General features: G+C 47.1%; 1 protein-coding gene across 2 annotated transcripts; it reads right to left on the reverse strand.

Moving 5' to 3' along the window:
• Positions 1 to 322: 322 nt before the first annotated feature.
• Positions 323 to 14,994, reverse strand: HYKK (hydroxylysine kinase). Of its 2 annotated transcripts, none has more exons than XM_032392113.1 (4): positions 14,619 to 14,994; positions 13,273 to 13,412; positions 8,550 to 8,715; positions 323 to 2,229 (listed from the first exon to the last, which is right to left on the reverse strand). In XM_032392113.1, the coding sequence occupies exons 1-4, from the start codon at positions 14,962 to 14,964 to the stop codon at positions 1,769 to 1,771; spliced, it is 1,113 nt and encodes a 370-aa protein (XP_032248004.1). In that variant the 5' UTR covers positions 14,965 to 14,994; the 3' UTR covers positions 323 to 1,768. The 2 variants fall into 2 exon arrangements, with proteins under 2 accessions (XP_032248004.1, XP_032248003.1); XM_032392112.1 differs by having other exon boundaries at positions 8,550 to 8,733.
• Positions 14,995 to 19,287: the final 4,293 nt, after the last annotated feature.

Here is a 19,287-nt window from a genome sequence, read left to right on the forward strand (position 1 = left end):
TACTTTAAAAAAATAATGACAAAATCTTTTTTTTTTTTAAGATTTTATTTATTTGACACAGAGAGACACAGCGAGAGAGGGAACACAAGCAGGGGAGTGGGAGAGGGAGAAGCAGGCTTCCCGCCAAGCAGGGAGCCCGATGTGGGGCTCAATCCCAGGACCCTGGAACTATGACCTGAGCCGAAGGCAGATGCTTAACGACTGAGCCACCCAGGAGCCCCCAGTAATGACAAAATCTTAAAATATATATATATATATATATATATATATATATATATATATACACACAATGCCTTAAATTTCAGAAGTGTAAGTGCTTTCATGTGAGTGATCTCATTTGATCCTGAAAGATGTGCTCACGCGTGCGTGCATGGTGGGTGGGAGGAGAGGACTGGGACCCTGGCTCTGTAAGTAAACTCCTCATTTGAAAATGGGAATTAATCATTGCATTACTTCTCTCGGGGGTTTGTTGTGGAGATGAAATGAGATAATGCATGTAAAATACTGTGATATAATAAGAAATACAGTTTGGTTTTCGTCCTGGTTCTGGGACAAAGCTCTAAAACCCTTGTAATCTCCTGAATGGTAGGGGAGAGAGGAGTGTCTTTGTTACTCATCATAAACCCCTATCAACTACACCTGAATTTCCTCTAACGAGGTGACTCCACAGACAGAGCAGTGGTTGTTCACATATATTGAAAGAGACAACACTGAAAGGGTGTTTGAATGAGCAGGCTTGTAGACTTGAGACGTCTTAGAGAACGGACAAACCCACAAGAATAAGTAAAGAGCCATTTAATAAATCATACGAAGGGAGACATGAAGAGAAATCAGCGAAGGAAACAGAAGTATAATGAACGTCAAGTACACGGTGAGCTACGGTTCACCAACATTACATATTCATATGAAAAGAACCATACATGAGAGCGATTTTAAAATATCTGCTTAGAGACTTTCTTAGTGTCAATCTGATAACTGTGATGTTTAGGTAGCTCACTCAGGAGTTGGTGGCCTTGCCCAGAGGTCTTTCTTGGCTTCCTCGCAGGCCCAGTGCCTTCCAGCATCCATCTCTAGAGGTCCAGTTTCAACTACCCTCTCAAGCACATTAATACTTCTTCTTATGAACACTGTCTGTATCTTAGTCTGTGCGTATCTTCTCACACCTTTCTCTTAGCATACATTAATTTTGCAAACATCCTTTGAAACCAGGGGGAAAGCGCTGTATCAGGTATAAAAAAAGGGATGAGAGACGAAAAAATAGTTTGATGTAGTCTCTGCCCTCTTAGGCTACGGACATACTCCAGGATACCAAGTGACGTGCCATAATGAAGACAAGAACAGTGGGGTTCTAGAGAAATGGAGCAACGGGAGGAGGCTTCACAGAATTGGTGCTGTGTTATCCAGGTGCCTGTGTGATGCCCAATTTTTAAAATATGTGAATCTACCCATACATATGTGTTCCTTTCAAAGTTTAGCACAGTCACTGAGCTCAGGGCTGGAACAGTCCTTGAGAGATTATCTGACTCCAGACATCCTCCTGCATGTTTTATACATGAGGCTAGCTGGACCCCCAGAGACACGTGCCTGCTCAGGGGGCACTTGCGTAAATTTAAAGAGTGCTTGTGAGATTGCTTGAAGGCCTTTGTGGTTTCACGGGCACTGGTCTGTTCCGTCAGTTCATTTCTCACTGTGCAGGGAAATCCTGGGTAGAATTAGATTTGGTCCCCTTGGGTTTGTCATGATCGGAGCTCATGTGAAGGCTCCCGGGTCACATGGAGACCCCAGAGTCGTAGGACCTGGCAGTTTCAAACCAGATTTCTTCCACAGCCTTCTGGCCCATGTCAAACATCTGCTGCAAGTGCTTCCACCCGGTTTTTGCGGTAATCATGAGATAGTCTTTGTTCTCTGGGTGTAGCTGGCAAGAATATGCAGCGATGACGAGGGACTGGCAAAAGCGACCGCACACGAGGAGAAACAAGGCACTCCTCTCTACGGGCGTCAGCGGGATGACGCTCTCAAACCCTGCAAGGACGTGACCTCCCACATGTACGGGACTCTTGCTCTCAATCATCATGTACATGATGGTGATGGCCACTTCAAACACATAGTAGCCGTAGCTCATGTCGCCGAAGTCCAAAATCCCAGACACTTGATATACAGCATCTCCAAAGGCTGACTTGCTGGACTCCACTAAAATATTATGGTCATTAAGATCTCCATGATTGATACCTACAAGGAGAAAAATCAAGCCATGGACAAACGTTTAATTCCCCAGCTCCTTCTCTGCCCATTTCCTGTTTCTCGGGCATGGCCACTCAAATGGGATGAACCGTCAGAAGTAGAGTCAAACCCTATTTTTCCTGAAATGAAAGAATTTCCTCTGAAAGGGGGAAAAAGCAGTTAATTTCAGTGGTTGTATTTGCTTTCGCTTCTAATCAGTACAAGGCCAGACGATGCAGGTTGTGGTCGTTGGAAACACCTGGTTCTGCTGCTAGCAGAGTGAAGGGAGAGGCAGAACTGCCCCAAACCAGAAATATTTAAAAAGAATATACATATGTTCATATTATTATATGAAACAAAGAGTCCTAAGGTCACCTGGCTGGCTCAGTCAGTGGAGCATGCAACTCTTGATCTTGGGGTTGTGAGTTTGAGCCCCATGTTGGATATAGAGATTGCTTAAAATAAAAAAATCTTAAAAAAAGAAAACAAAGAAAAGCAAAAGTCCTAGAATGGGCCAGATGTGTCTTTATTTTAACCTAGGATTTCCCCCCCAAAATTTCTGATGACAAATAATTCTGAATTTTCCCAGTCTTTTGATTACTAGATTAGATGCTGATATCCAAGTTAGTACCACTCAAAGTGGGGGTCTGTGGTCAGTGCTGGTCCACAACTCTTACTAGTGTGTACAAGATAAAAACAGAAATTGAGAGTGCTTAGAAAAAATTTAGAGTGTTTATAGCAATTTGTCAGCTAAGAGCATGATCAGTGGATGTATCCCATTAACAGTGTATAGACCAGTTCGGTGTTATCGGATTCACATGGTAAGTCGTATGTGGTGCAAGCTATGAACTGGTCATGAACAGTAGGATCATGCAGCAGGCTGCAGTGGGTTGGGGAAAAAAAACCATACCTGTCTTCTATCAGGAACAGTCTGAGAAATTCTGATTTAAAACCCTGGCTAAGATCAGGGAAATCCAAATCAAAACCACACTGAGATACCACCTTACACCAGTTAGAATGGCAAAAATGGACAGGGAAAGAAACAACAAGTGTTGGAGACATTGTGGAGAAAGGGGAACCCTCTTACACTGTTGGTGGGAATGCAAGTTGGTACAGCCACTTTGGAAAACAGTGTGGAGGTTCCTCAAAAATTTAAAAATAGAGCTACCCTATGACCCAGCAATTGCACCACTGGGTATTTACCCCAAAGACACAGATGTAGTGAAAAGAAGGGCCATATGCACCCCAATGTTCATAGCAGCAATGTCTGCAATAGCCAAACTGTGGGAAGAGCTGAGATGCCCTTCAACAGATGAATGGATAAAGAAGATGTGGTCCATATATACAATGGAATATGACTCAGCCATCAGAAAAGATGAATACCCAACTTTTACATCAACATGGATGGGCCTAGAGGAGATTATGCTAAGTGAAATAAGTCAAGCAGAGAAAGTCAATTATCATATGGTTTCACTTATTTGTGGAACATAAGGAATAGCATGGAGGACATTAGGAGAAGGAAGGGAAAAATGGAGGGGGGGGAATTGGAGGGAGAGATGAACCATGAGAGACTATGGACCTGAGAAACAAACAGGGTTTTAGAGAGGAGGGGGAAGGGGGGATTGGTTAGCCTGGTGATGGGTATTAAGGAGGGCACGTTCTGCACGGAGCACTGGGTGTTATATGCAAACAATGAATCGTGGAACACTACATCAAAAACTAATGATGTAATGTATGGTGATTAACATAACACAATAAAAAAAAATTCATGTATTGAAAAAAATAAAATAAAATAAAATAAAATAAAACCCTGGCTAAGGATTAGGAAGAGATGAGGGCGTCCGTAAGCACAAAGCATTTAGTCATGTCCTTTACGATAAGTGTGTGATAGAAAGTCCATAACATCCACTTCTGAGTATAATGCCGATTTCTTCTATGTGACTTGGGATTGTGTAAATCATGCCTAAGTAATTTAGCACAGTGGGTAACATGCAGAAACAATGAACATTATTGTAAACCACAGATTCTAGATGACACATTTGTGAAATTGGGAGGCATTATAGAATTGACGCCATATCATGGTTTCACTGGCAACGTTTTTTCTTCCTTAGAGGCAAAGTAATGATGCATCTTATGCAATCAAGTGGGATTTTAGAATCGATGAAATATGTTACTTCGTGAATGCAATCTGTATTTATGCAAGTATTTTATTGCTTCTATCCACATGTCCAATGGCTTATCAAGAAATGCTAGAGCTAGTTAATGCCTGGGGAGAAAAATGACAAAAGTTGTTGAATTTGAGAATTAAAGAAACAGAAGGTGTTCTGATCAAGATGGCAGAGTGAATTCATTCTTTGATACATAGTAATGATGAAAATAAAAAGAGAAAATAAAGATACAGCCAGCCTCAAAAACAAGATCGATCTATATACTAAAACACAGAAAAGGAATGCAGCCACAGTCTGTCTCCTGTGCTCCGGGTCAGCAATGTGCGTTACCCCTTTGGGAGAACCGGAACCGGAACTGCTACCTGCTGGGTGCAGGAGAAGGCTCACTACATGATGCGAAAGGCAGTGGAAGGCCTTCCAAACTCATAAAGGATGACAAATCTGCTCCCAGCCCACTGCTCAGACTGCTGTGGGTCCACAGAGGCAGAAGGACAGAAGCAGAACCTTGAAACCAAATGCAAAACCAGGCTGCTGTGTGAATACATTCTATGTCGAGTCATTCTAGTTACCAAAGTCTTAATTCAGTTTTGAGTTAGTTTCTTTTTTTTAAGATTTTTAAATTCTTTTTTAAGTAAACGCAACACCCAACATGGGGCTTGAACTTACAACCCCAAATCAAGAGTCGCATGTTCTACAGACTGAGCCAGCCAGGGGCCCCTCAAGTTAGTTTCTTTTCACTCCTGCTCATGGTGCCTTATTTCCTTGTGTGCTGATATATAGTATGTTCTCTGGACACAAGGCAATGATTCTAGAAAAATAACCAGAAGAACTACTATGAAGCAGGTGACGGGGATTAACGAGTGCACTTATGGTGATGAGTGCTGAGTAATACACGGAAATGGTGAATCACTATCTTGTACACCTGAAACTAATATGACACTGCATGTTAACTATACTGGAATTAAAACAAAAAATAATTTTAAAAAATTTTTAATTAAAAAATAACTTCTAAAACTGGAAAACATAATGAAAGAAATTAAGAATGCAGTGGGTGGGTATAACAGACTAGACATAACTTAAGAAAGAATCAATAAACTAGAGGACATGTTAGAGAATTATCCAAAATGCAGCATGGGCACAGAAAAAATGAAACACACACACACACACACACAGAGATGAGAAGACACACAGATGAGAAGAGACAGAAGATTCAGTGAGAAGACCGAACATGAACTTAACTGGAGCTCAAAAGGAGGAAAGAGAATAGGGCTGGCAAGAATTTCCTGTAACTGATGAAAGGCAATATCCACACACAGATTTGAGAAACCCAAGCATATTAAGAAAAAAAATCATTTAAGAAAAAGAGAACATCCTACAAGAACCCCAAAGGGGAAAAGGCAGGTAGTCTTCAAAAGAGCCACAGACCGACAGCTGACCTCGCAGCAGGAACGGAGAAGCTAGGAGACACTGGAACCCTAAACCCAAAAACCCTGAAACCTAAAGTCCTATAGGCTGTGAAAATATTCTTCAAAAATGAAGAGAAAATAAAAACATTTTCAGACACATAAAATCAGAGAGAATTAACCATTAGAGAACTGCACTAGAGGACATTCTAAGGAATGTATTCCAGGCAGGAAAAAAATGACACCAGGCAGAAAGCTTGAGGTGCTGAAAGATATGAAACCAATATATGAGTAAATCTAAGCAAACTTGGCTATGAAACAAAAATAATAATGTATGGCCATGTGACTTTTTTTGGCCTTGACATATGAACAGAAGTGACATCACTTCAGGGCGGAGACGTAAGAGAAGGTGTACAGTGTCCTACATTCTCTTTCCCCAACTACAGCAACACTCCAGTCGGTGAAAGTTCCATGTATCCGGATCCCAAAGTGAGAATACATAGAACAGAACCCCGACCAATCCATGCCGGACATACAGCTGGACTTGGAACTAAATCTTTGCTATTGCAGTCCACAATAATTTGGGGGCTATTTGTTACTGCAGCAGAACCTTGCCTAGCTGATACACAGTGTGGTTTGGGAGCAGAGACAGGTAAATAGAACAGGGGAATAAAATAGAGAGCCCCCAAAACATTTGATTTATAGCAGAGGTGGTACTGCAAAACAAAGGAGAAAAGATGGCTTTTTAATAAATGTTGGTGAAAAAGTTACCAGCCATAAGAAAAATTTACACCATATGTATATTTCGGATGGCTTATAGACCTATAATGAAAGGCAAAAACTATAACACTTTAGTAAGATAACATAGGAGAATATCTTCCTGACCACAAGGTAGGGAAAAATGTCTACACAAGGCACAAAACACTAACCATGGAACAGAAGATGGATATGTTTGAAACCAAGAAATTAAAGACTGTTCATCAAAACACATCATAAAGAGAGTGAAAAGGCAAGCCACAGAATGGGACAAAATATTTGCAACACATATAACCAACGAAGGATTTGTATCCAGAAAATATTCTGAACTTCTAAAATCAATGAGAAAAAAATCCCAGTAGAAAAACTGACAAAAGACTTGACTAGGCACCTCACAAATGAGTTTATCCAAATGGCCAGTAAATAGGGAAATGTAGAGTAAAACCACAGTGAGAAATCATTACGTTCACATCAGATTGGTGAGAGTTAAAACGTCTGATGATAGCAAGGGTGTAGAGCAATGAAAACTTTCACCCTCTGCTAGCGGTAGCATACGGTCGTGCAACCCCTTTGGAAAACTGACGTCATATCGTAATACTGGATGTAGACGTGTCCTATGACCTAGCAGTCCTACCTCAGCACGCATGATGTCATACACCCAATAACCCAGATGAGAAATGAGGGTAGCTTGGGCCAAGCGGTAGTAGTAAAGGTGGGAGAAAGTAAAATTAGAACTGGTAGAATTTGATTGCATGTGAGGTGTGCAAGAAAGAACCAAGTTAAGGCTGCCAACTCCCAGGTTTTTGGCTAGATCAATAAGGTGAATGGTGGAAACCATTTTAATGAGACGAAGATGAGTTGGGGGTGCAAATTTGAGGGGGGAAAATCAACTCTGTTTTTATGCTACCACCTTGCATTATGTTTACACAAAGTAAATGCTATGGATGGAATTGTGACTGCCCCCCCCAACAATTCATATGTTGAAGCCCCCCCCCCCCCCCCCCCCCCGGGGGGTGGTTTTTGGAGATGGGGTCTTTGGGGGGGTGGGGCCCTCATGACGGGATTAGTGCCCTTCTAAGAAGAGACACCACAGAGCACGGTGCTCTCTGTCCACCACATGAGGACGCAGAGAGAAGGTGGCTGGAGCCTGGGAAAGAACCTGACTGTGCTGGCACCTTGACCTCAGATTTCCAGCCTCCAGAACCGTGGGAAATCTGGGCCTGCTGTTTAAGCACCCCCTCCGTATCCATACTTTGTGACGGCAGCCAGAGCTGAGCACGACTGAAAGCAGAGGCAAGAGGGAGCTTGCTGCCTACGTCAGGCTTGCTGCAAGTGCCCCTTCCCTCCTTGTCCTTTGACCCGTGCTTCATGCCCTGTCAAAGGCTGCTTCCACCCCGGAGAAACTGTCATCCACGTCCGTAAGGAGATATGCACTAGCGTGCTCACCAGAGCCCCGTGATGTAGCAAAAAAAGTGGGAACCAACCTAAAATTCTATCAACAAGAGAAAAGACCAAAAATAGCACAGTACGTTCAAATAAACTATGGTACATACATGCTGTGGAATACTATTCAGCAGTTAAAATAATGAACTAAATAAATGAGCTGGAACTACATATACGAAATGGATCAATCCGGAAAACATAATGTTGACCAAGAAAAGCAGGTTGCAGGACAGTAACACCGTCTGATACCATCTGACAATGGAAAACATGCAAAACATTACTGCACGTGATTTATGAACATGTATGTAGTAACGTTATTAGAACATGTGCAACTTCCACAGGGAGGAAAGAGGTGTGATCATGTAAAGTTTAGAGAGAATTTCAGATGTGGAAATTTTACGGGAAGTAAAAGTACTATTCTTTAAAAACCAGCAGGAGCAAACACGGCAAAATTGTAAAACTTGGTAAAACTAAGTTGTATCTTCACACTTTTCTGATGCTCTGAAACTTGACAATTTAAATAGCAAGAAAAACACTTACTTGATCGGGGGATACTCACACTCTCGAAAATGACTTAGTTTGGTCAGGATTTCATCCTTGAACAGCTGAATGACCCGTACGACAATCTCCCGGTTTCGGTTCTGGCCCAAGGCATCCAGATATTTCTCCAGAAGAGGAACGTTTTTCAGATTCCAAATGAAGTTCTCCCGACGAAGACTACTTAACTGTGGGTGATGGAATTTCTAAATCAAAGACAAGAAACTCTCAGAGTCTGGACAGTTAGAGTGACCACGAGGGACAGCTGGGTGGGCGAGAGACCGCCCTCCCAGGCCTGGTCCGACGTGCTCCGTTAACCCCCCACAGGATGGTGCTGACTGCACATCTGAGCGGGAGCTCGTCGCTCTGAGGGCACGTCCCCATCTCGCTCAGTCCTCGTAGCTGTGATGGGGACTCCCCGGAGCCCTGGCAGGAGATGGAGACAGAAAGAACTCTGTTCTCCCCAGACGACCTGCCCCTCATTACCTGTCTGCCCTCACCTTCCACCACGTTCGCAGACCCTCCTGCAACCACCATGGCCTCCCTGCTGTTCAGGACCACGCCTGCACACCTCCACCCCACGGCCACTCCGTCTGAAGCTTCAGCCCTCTCTCCAGCCCTTCGTATCCCTCTCCTCCGCTGATGTTTTCTTCCCAAGCTCTTAGCACGTGTTGCTAACACTGTCCAGAGTTCACCCTCTGGCCTTACCGTCTGTCCTCACTGGAACATAAGCCCCGCGAAGGGCCGGCGCTCCGTGTTTGGTCTGTCTGTTCGCCCCCTGCGCCTACCACGGTGCCTGGTTCACAAAACTCACTGCTCAAGCCATAGTTGCTGAATAAATGAATGTTCTCTGGATAGAAAATTCTAGAATGGCCAGGGCCTTTAGACTTGGGCCACTCTATCTGGAGTTCGAAATGGCTCTGACCATCACTGCACAGAAGGGGAAACTGAGTTCTGGATGATCAGGTGAGTCAGTACTCACCACGGGCTGAGGGAGCGCCTGAAGGCGCCTGGGCGGCCACCCAGTGGAGCACCTTTCAGTTCGTTGGACAGGACTTCTCATGCGAGAAAGACACGTTCCAGGACAACCCAGGAGACAGGCAACACATACAAAGAACAAACAAGTCTCCAAAAACAGTACGTGCACTATCACGTGACGTATTCTGGTGTTCTGTATTTTATTCTACTTCTTTAAAAACGTTCCTCTCAATTGACTTTAACATCCGTTCTCGAGACCCGGGGTGTGGACTCCCCTACCCCCCATGCTCCCACTATCACCACCACGTGCTTGCTAAGTAGCCTTGGTCGGAGCACCTCGTGCAGGGGGTGCTTTTTACGCCTGAACAGCTCTGCGCGCTCCCTTTGGCTGAGCTGAGCTCTCTCTCCACCAGCGTCCGTGCCCCGGGTTCCAGCGGTGACCTCGGGCCGTCTCCCACTGACTGCCACCACATAGTCCCAGATGGCCCTCCTGCCCCCCAGAGTCCCCTCCTCTGCAGAGCCAACCTTCCCAGTGCCAAGTCATCCTCATGTGACACGGCTTGACCCTCCTGACCACTGACCACACGGCACGTTGAGGGCCAGTGCAGGTCACGGGAACATTGTGCACAGTAAGCACAAAAACGCTGCTAGAAGCTGTGCTCTTGGGGGTAAGAGTGGACATGACAGGGAAGAGAAAAGTGTTCACCCCGTTCGCACTGTTGGAAAGCTTTACCGTACGTATTTCTTACTCTCATTTTTAAAGAAAGTACAATAGAACGCTCTCGTCAGGCTTCCGGGGGAGCACCGGTCCACCCAGGGAAGGTTCTGGGTCCGCTCCTAAAATGGTGGCGCTGTTAGCCATGCAGCCCGCAGGAGAGGGTCTGGGCTCCAGAAGGAGAAGTGGGAGAGGACCCGGATCCAGCCCGGGGATCCGACACTCCGGGCTTCGGCAGGCTCTACTGCTTACTATCTCGGATCTGTTTCCTGAACAGTAAAATCTGAGCATCAACACCAGCCTCGCAGTCATCTTTGCTAAACGAAGACATGCAATAAATAAAGACCTCAGACGTAATGGGCACCCGGCACAGGTTTGTTGAATGTGGACGTTGCAGCTTCTGGCCCTCGGTGCACCAATCCGAACGTCGGAGGGTGTCCTCACTACTACGTTAAATGTAAACATCCCAGAGGAAGGGCACAGACGGTCAGACTGGATGAACCAGCAAGACCTCACACACCCAGCCTACGAGAAACACTTCCAATACAAGACTGTGACGGAGAGCAGCCAAGAATTTCCTCCACTCGTTCCCAGGAGATTGTAAACATCAAGTCTCTGGGACAGATAGCATAACGACCCCCTAAATCTTACTGCTGGGGTTTCCTCAGCCCCACCCCTTCTCTCACTTGGCTCCTGCTAAGGCTCCACCTTACTCTTCTAAAACCCCAGCCAGAGGGGAAGACACTGTGGGCAGGCTGACCCCGTAGCCACGAGGGGGGCACAGCGTGAAGTCGGGGGAGGCTGGTGAGCTTTCCTCCAGGGCATGAAGCCTTCGCCTCCACAGGTCTCAGGCCCTGCCAGCCCCCATCTCTGATACTCCCCCTCTTCATCCCTCTGCCCTTTGTTCTAGGCTACGGAGGCTACCTCGTGATTGATGTCGGGGGAGAGGGCTGCCTCCCCGTGCGCTGGGCTGTGTCCCAGGAGACACAGGTTAGAATCCATGCCCTGCTCAGCCCCTCCTTCTCCTATTGCTGAACATTAAATCAATCACCAAATTTGGTTGGCTCTGTCTCCGAAATATATCTTGAACCCTTCCTCGGTTCAAGCCCTCAATCAGCTTTTATCTGATTATTCATTCGCTTCCTAGATGCATTCCATCCAGTCTGGCTCTCTGCCAATCTGTTCACCATATCAGTCCACAGAGTGCTATAAAGTCGAAATCTTTGCCTGTTTAAAAAACTCTCCAGGGGGCTCCTGGGTGGCTCAGTCGTTAAGCGTCTGCCTTCAGCTCAGGTCATGATCCCAGGGTCTTGGGATCGAGCCCCGTATCGGGCTCCCTGCTCCATGGGAAGCCTGCTTCTCCCTCTCCCACTCCCCCTGCTTGTGTTCCTGCTCTCTGTGTCTCTCTCTGTCAAATAAATAAATGAAATCTTAAAAACAAAAAACAAAAAATAAAAACAAAAAAAAAACCTCTCCAGGCTAGGGCACGTGATGTGATGAGCACTGGATGTTATATAAGACTGGTGAATCACTGATCTCTACCTCTGAAACTAATAATACATTATATGTTAATTAATTGAATTTAAACTAAAAAAAAAAGGAAAATAAAAATAAAAACCCTCCAAGCTCCCTAAACTCCTTAGTATCATACATGATAATGTATCTTATAATCTGACCACTGTACATCTCCAATTTTGCTCCCTGTCTCGCTCTCTTGGAAACCAGCAGCCACGAAGTGAGGATGTTGGGCCATCCCGGAGGATGAGAGGCCACGTGGAGAAGAACCGCAGCCCCCCACCCCTGGGGCTGAGCTCCCTGCTGAGTGTGGCTGCATGCGTGACCCCAATCCACACCCCACAGAGCAGAAGATCCACTCAACCCACAGAGACATGAGAAATAAATCTGCGTTTGAAGCCGTAAGTTTTGGGATAGCTTGTTACACAAAGGTAGATAACTCACACACAGCTCAGTAAGGCCAGCGACAGAAGGAGGTCCAAGTTCAGAAGTCACAAGAGGAGGAGCATGGGGAGAGAGGGGGTCAGGGGACATTTCACAGAGGGGGTGATGCCCGAGCCATGTGCTGAAGGACACGCGGAGTTTGGCTGAGCGGGGAAAGGTCCCGGTGGCTCGGAAAATGGCACATGTGCAGATGCATAAGACAGAATGGCCCCATCGGGGATCCACAAGGAGGGACGGGGAGAAGCGGTGGAGGGGGGGCACAGATGGATGGATGGACAGAGGCCCTGAGGGGGTGCAGGCAGGACAGGGCTCACGGGGCCTCACACGGGGACCTTGGCCTCCATGTGGAAGCAGCGAGAAGCCACTGATGGGTTCCCGTGGTCGGATCTGTCATTTTAAAAAGTAACTCTGGACTGGTATAAAGAATAAATTGGAGGAAAAGCATGAATGCAGGGAGGCTATGGTGGTGAGTGAGGACAGTCAAGGCAAGAACGGAGGGCCGATGGGCCACAGAGTGGCGTGAAGTGTGGAATGAGCGGGATTCACGAGGGACTGGAAGTGTTTTACTCATACAAACTACTTCTTAGCATGTGTGTCAGCTAGGACGGGGGACCATTACTCTTCCCCCAGAGCCTGGCACGTCAGAGGTGGGTTGTGGGCAGCTCCGGGGAACACCTGTCATCCACGGTATCGCTTCTACAGAACAGAACACCTGGACACGCGTCATTCTGCCCCACGTGTGATGGAGCTACGGCTTCACCTCCAGCTCCGGCTGACCACACCTCGTTGGGTGAGCACTGGGGGGTGACTTTGTGAGTACAGACTGCTTTCAGGGAGCAGCACAAAGAATACCAGGACTGTCTAGAAATGTAGGCAATCTTGCCGAGACACCAGCAAAGCGCAGACCTGGGCAGAAAGAGGCCTCGCGGTCGTGAAATTCTCGCATCAGCGGCCGTATTCCCTTCCCTACACCCCTCAGGAGGCACCAGACGTAAGAGGGGAGTCTGACCCTGGGTTTATTCATTAAGTAAAATAAATCAAAATTAAACAAATAAACAATTCTTATAAACAAGCTAAGCCCCCCACGTCCTACCTGCAGGGTCTCATCCAGTTTGCCAGCGAGCCTCCCGATCTCGTACAGCAGCTGGGGGCTGCTGGGGATCTCGGCGACGGGTCTTCCCGGGAGGTATGACAGCAGCCTCACCAGGTGGCTTGGGACTCCGGCGCCGCCGTCTGGATGGATGCAAGCACATCCTGTCAAGTGTTCTCAGGAAAACGGCCAGGGGCTGTCCTGCCTTGGTCATTATGACCGCGGAGAATCACAGAAGTCACCGAACAAGAGCAATACCCGTGCTTCGCTGCAGTGAGTCCGCAGGACTCCACGAAGCTGGGCCGGACAGACGGACGGACCCCGGGCACCGGAGCCGGCCATGTGCACACCGACAGCGCTGCAGCCCCAGCCCTAAACATCAACCGCCTGCTGCAGAACGGGGCTAAGACGCCTTTTCATGTGTTTCCATTGAGGACAGTGTGATAGGAGGAATGACAGCTTCCGAGGCTCCTGCAGGGGCCGGCTGGGAAAAGCCCGAGGGTCGGCACAGGGCAGAGCTCCTCCTCGGGGACGGGCGTGGGCCCCCGCTGTTTGGAGTGATGCAGAACAAGACAGAATGGGTGACCAGCTCAGTGGAATCTCCAGCCTTTAAAATACTCCAGGACTGCTCTGCATTGACTGCAGGCTCATCTTAGAATGTCAGCATTTACAGCGAAAAGGGCCTGAGTCCCACAGATGAGGACGTGCAGCCTTAGGAATGTGAAGCGGTGTGCCCCAGGTCACCCACACAAAAATGACAGAGCTGGGATCAGAAACCCCTGATTTCTAGTTCTTTGTTCCTTCCGCTCTTCCACAGCACCAAAATACACAGCTGGTCTGATGAGTAAAAATGTTTAATTATTTTTCTATTAAAAAAAAAAAAAAACTTTCCCTAACTCCATGTGCCCTTAGTGAGTCATTCATCAAGTCCTTTCTTTCTTTTTAATTTATCTGAGAGAGAGAGAGCGAGAGAGAACGCGTGCAGGAGGGGCAGAGGGAGAGGGAGAGAGAGAATCAAGTGGACTCCCGGCTGAGCGCCGATCATGGAGCCTGACATGGGGCTAGATCCCATGACCCCGAGATCAAGACCCTGAGATCACGACCTGAGCCACCCAGGCTCCCCGGTCAAGTCCTTTCTAAGGGGAAGAGTCACAGCAGATCCGCGCTCCAACTACTTCTGAATCAGAGCCCCTGATCTGCACTTTGGGGATGCTGTGCTTCCCCCCGGCCACTGAAGACATAGCCAGTCTACACTTGGAGCTACGAACCCATTCTCGGTATTTCTACTTGTAGCCAAAATGCAGTAATGTATGTGGACGGGGGTGACCAGCGAGGTGCTGGGCTCTTACCTATGGCCATGAGACAGGTGAGGTTGCCGGCCACAGTGTGACGCACAGAGGCCGTTGGGAACCCAGCAGCTCTCAGAAACATGGTGACGTGATTCTGCACTTCAATCAGCTCTGGAGTTTTGCTGGACTCGGTGTTGCTTATTTTGAGAACGTACTCAGTTGGCCCATCTGTAGTGTCTTTGGTACTTGAAATGCACACGTGAAAGTTCTGGTCATCATAGCTAGGAAGCGGCTGGATCTTGGAAACTTTTAACCCAAATACCGATTCCACTAATGCAGAGGCTTGTACGTCACTGAAAGTAGGTTTGGCAAGAGCCTGCGATTGCTGATCATCTCCATGTGACATTATGTCTAGGGAAAACAAACAATCTAGGAAGAGGACACACAATGAATACGTTTACTTAAATGACTTTTCTTAAGACAGGCCCATCATGTTGCTCAATATTGATTCTATACTACTTATTAATTTTCACTCATAAAGTTAAAAAAATCAAATTAGTAAATGGCATAAAGAAGTAGGTGTTTGGGCAGGTGAATAAATTTTTTTTAAAGATTTTATTTATTTATTTGACAGAGAGAGACACAGCGCGAGAGAGAACATAAGCAGGGGGGGTGGGCGAGGGAGAAGCAGGCTTCCCACTGAGCAGGGAGCCCAATGTGGGGCTCAATCCCAGGACCCTGGGATCATGACCTGAGCCGAAGGCAGAGGCTTAACAACTGAGCCACCCAGACGGCCCGTGAATAAATATTTTTGTATCATAGATTATTTTTAAAGTCACCTTGCAAAGAGAAGGTAGGAAAGCACCTGGTATCCCCTAGTCCAATTCCTGCTCCGCTCCCCCCAGCAACTGTATTCACAGGAAAATTGAGGTCGTGACGGGTGAAGCACCTTGCTGAGACACACCAAGTTACAGTAAGGACTCCGCTCTCGAGACTCCTAACCCGTGGTTCTGTCCCTTTGACCACGTTACTGTCAGCTTGGGGCTAAAACATAAATTCAAATACAGTGATCTTACTCTGCTATCCACGAGTTTTGCTGAGTTACAACCTCACCATCTAGCTCGTCGCGCACACTTCCGGTATAGGAGTGTGGGCTGGTGCTCAGAGCACCGTGAGAAGCACTGGAGGAGATGCCAAGATGCACTTAGGGGGCCTCTGGAACACGAGGCAAGTCAGCTCATGGTCACAAATACCCTAACAATGAAACACTCAAAAGCTGTTCAAAACAACCGTCATGAGGCGGTTATAAACTGAGAATGCCAAAGAACACTGACCTCAGTATAAGCCTGAAGTGCATGAATTAATACGGAACTGACTCAGTTTACCTTAAATTGTAAAGAATAAGTTTTCTACAGCCAAGCAGAATAAGGGCTGGAAATAAAAATTATGGGCAGTTACATGGGGCTGCCCGGCTGGCTCAGTGGGTAGAGTGCGTGACTCTTGATGGCGGGGTTTTAAGTTGGAGCCCCACACTGGGTACAGAGATTACTTAAAAATAAAATCTAAGGGTGCCTGGGTGGCTCAGTCAGTTAAGTGCCTGACTCTTGATCTCAGCTCACGTCTTGATCTCACAGTTGTGAGTTCGAGCCCTGTGTTGGGCTCCACATTGGGTGTGGAGCCCAGTCAAAAAAACTAAAAAAAAAAAAAAAAAAATTGCACACCCTGGGTGTCCTTCAGAAGCATCCACGTGATACAGACACAGCAATGCAGGGCTCTGAACACGCTTCAAGGACCAAATATTGAAGTTCCTTGCATGCTCACTTCCCTCTTTTTCCAAAATAGCTTTATTCCAATCCTCCCTTCATACTAAATGGTAAATAACTAATAACATCTTGGGGGTGGGTTGCATTTCAGGGCATGATTCTGATTGCTGTTCAAGGGAGGTAGTGTTATACAAGAAGAATCTCAAGAAGAGTTAGCTCTTATCCATAGAAATCAGAACAGCTATTGTTTCTGGCTGGAAGGTGGATGAGGAAACTTTCCAGAGGAACATTTCTGTATCTCGACTATGCTTTGGTTATGTGGAAGTATACATTTGTCAAAACTTAAAACTTAAGTAAGCATAAGATCTGTGAATCTCACCGCTTGTAAATTTTACCTTAAAAAAAAAAGTCCCTGTGAGAGATTGGCAAGGACAAGGGGCTGAGGGTGGGCGAGGTCTTAGGACTTTCTCAGAGCCCCCAAAATCACACTGTTGCCCGTGAATGTCTAATCACTTCAGATCTATGAAAGCCAAAGCTCACCTTACTCCAGTGACGAGAGGGGGATAAAATTCAGGGAGGAGCCCTGGGGCTCTCCCATATGACCCCCTCCCTGAGGGACCTCAGCCCCGAGTCTACTGCCTGATGACTCAAGTGATGATAAGAATATTAGCCAAGGGGCGCCTGGGTGGCTCAGTCAGTTAAGCATCTGCCTTCAGGTCAGGTCATGATCCTGGGGTCCTGGGATTGAGTCCTGAGTCGGGCTCCTTGCTCAGCAGGGAGCCTGCTTCTCCCTCTGCCTCTGCCCCTCCCCCTGCTTGTACCCTCTCTCTCTGTCAAATAAATAAATAAAAACTTTAAAAAATTTATTTAACAGAGAGAGACAGCGAGAGAGGGAACATAAGCAGGGGGAGTGGGAGAGGGAGAAGCAGGCTTCCCGCCGAGCAGGGAGCCCGATGCGGGGCTTGATCCCAGGACCCTGGGCCAATGACCTGAGCCGAAGGCAGACGATTAACGACTGAGCCACCCAGGCGCCCATAAATAAAATCTTAAAAAAAAAAAAAAAGGGGGCGCCTGGGTGGCTCAGATGGTTAAGCGTCTGCCTTCGGCTCAGGTCATGATCCCAGGGTCCTGGGATCGAGTCCCGCATCGGGCTTCCTGCTCCTTGGGAGCCTGCTTCTCCCTCTGTTTCTCTCTGTCTCTCATGAATAAATAAATAAAATCTTTAAAAAAAAAAAAAAAGAATATTAGCCTAAAATGCCATTCCCCTCCCCCTCCCTGCCTTCCTAGATCCTCTTTCCCAAAGTGATTTCTACCCCCTCGAAGCCTGCGACCAGCCCCTCCCACCACTGGCCAGTTTCCACCACCTGTCATAGTTACTGCATTCTTGCCAATCACTTCTCACGTTTACTTTCTGACCAGAATATTTGCTTTCTGGTTTTGTTCACTAATGATGTTGTGACAAAGCCTGAATGGGGTTTCAAAACGTAATCCTTACACCGGAAACTTCTGAGAACCAACATATCCTATCACACTGGGCTTTAAGACTTGACATGAAATTTTAACATTCCTTCTGAAGATTTACAAACTGATATAAGGCCAGTATTCACAATACTTTAAATTCAAAATACCTGAAGGCTTTAAATCCAAGATGAATTGGATTCATAGTTTTTCAACTCCTAAAGTGTTAAGGATGTCAAAATAATTCAGAATTTGATATGAATTATAAATCCTTAAAGATAGAAGGAACCTAGGAGGCAAGTGGAGGTGGCCAGTCTCCCTTCCAGCCTAGAAAACGTTCCCAGACCTTCCTCGAATGGGGCTCACGAAACCTCTGAAGGAGTGGAAAGCAATGTTGGCAGCTCTCGCCATCAGAAGACAGTCTGGTACATAAAAAGTAGCTGTGCTGGTCAAATGTGTATTACCACAATAAAAAAATAAGATGGAGGGAAAAAAAGTTGCTGTGCTGGGAGAAACAAAGCGTATTTTAGTCCCAGCTGTGCTGCCAAGACTCCGAAACTGTGGACTAGTCACATCTCCACTAAATAGGAGTTGGACAGATCCACCCTGAAAGTCCCTTGAAACTCTGACTTTCTAGGCTTCTACAGTTCTTTCTTTTTTAAGCTTAAAATTGCCTTTTTTCTTTGTATATAAGGACTCAAATTATGAAACTAATGGCACAGATCAAGTCAGCTCCTGAAAGTAAATGAACACAAAGAAAGAGATGTGTTTGTCAGAGTAGTCTGTGTTCCCCGAATGTCTGGGGTGTATGGAGGGGACAATGAAGAGAATCCAAATCCTGGAAGTGCTTGGTCTACACTTGCTGCCAGAGGGCTTTACGGAGCTTCTGAGAAAGCATCCAGCAAGCAGATGTTTTCCAAGCCCACACCCGGCCCATGCTTGATTCCCATAACCTTTGTCCCACACCCAGAGGGTCTGGACCTTCAACTCTGCCCTGTGTGCAAGGTATCCAGGAGGAAACACACGAGTTATTCTGGGCTCTCTGCCCTCCTGGCCAGATGTTACAAAGTCTGGTTAGATTCTACTCAGGACACCCTGCACACATGCCCTTCTCCCAGGATGCTTCTGCTCCGTCCTCACAGGACGCAGAGCGGGGTCATGCCCAGGGAATGTTCATGCCCCTTGTGCCCAGCCCAGGGCCCCACCCTGGGCCGCCGGAGGCTCCCGGGGTCCTCCCGCTGGGGCAGGAGGGCAAGTGGGATGAGCCAGGGCCACGGAGGGGCTGGCGACCTGAGAGGCAGGAAAACAAGGAGGCAGGGGCCCACAGGTGAGGGGGCTGCAGCCCCGGACCCCGTCCCCACCCACAGCCACCCCTCCGCCAGGGTCCTCACGGGAGAGTGAGAGGCGGGGGCGCAGGGGTGAGGGGGCTGCAGCCCCGGACCCCATCCCCACCCACAGCCGCCCCTCCGCCAGGGTCCTCACGGGAGAGTCGGAGGCGGGGGCGCACC

Source organism: Phoca vitulina, unplaced genomic scaffold (genome assembly GCF_004348235.1).
Source record: "Phoca vitulina isolate PV1807 unplaced genomic scaffold, GSC_HSeal_1.0 scaffold65, whole genome shotgun sequence".
NCBI lineage: Eukaryota > Metazoa > Chordata > Mammalia > Carnivora > Phocidae > Phoca > Phoca vitulina.

Bases quoted from the DNA above. Each gene is read 5' to 3' on its own strand.
- HYKK (XM_032392112.1), bottom strand. From the start codon at position 14,964: ATGTCACATGGAGATGATCAGCAATCGCAGGCTCTTGCCAAACCTACT. The intron at 8,734-13,272 runs GTAGGACGTGGG...TCTTTGATTTAG, and splicing joins AACTGGATGAGACCCTGCAG to AAATTCCATCACCCACAGTT. The intron at 2,230-8,549 runs GTGAGTATCCCC...TTCTCCTTGTAG, and splicing joins ACTAAGTCATTTTCGAGAGT to GTATCAATCATGGAGATCTT.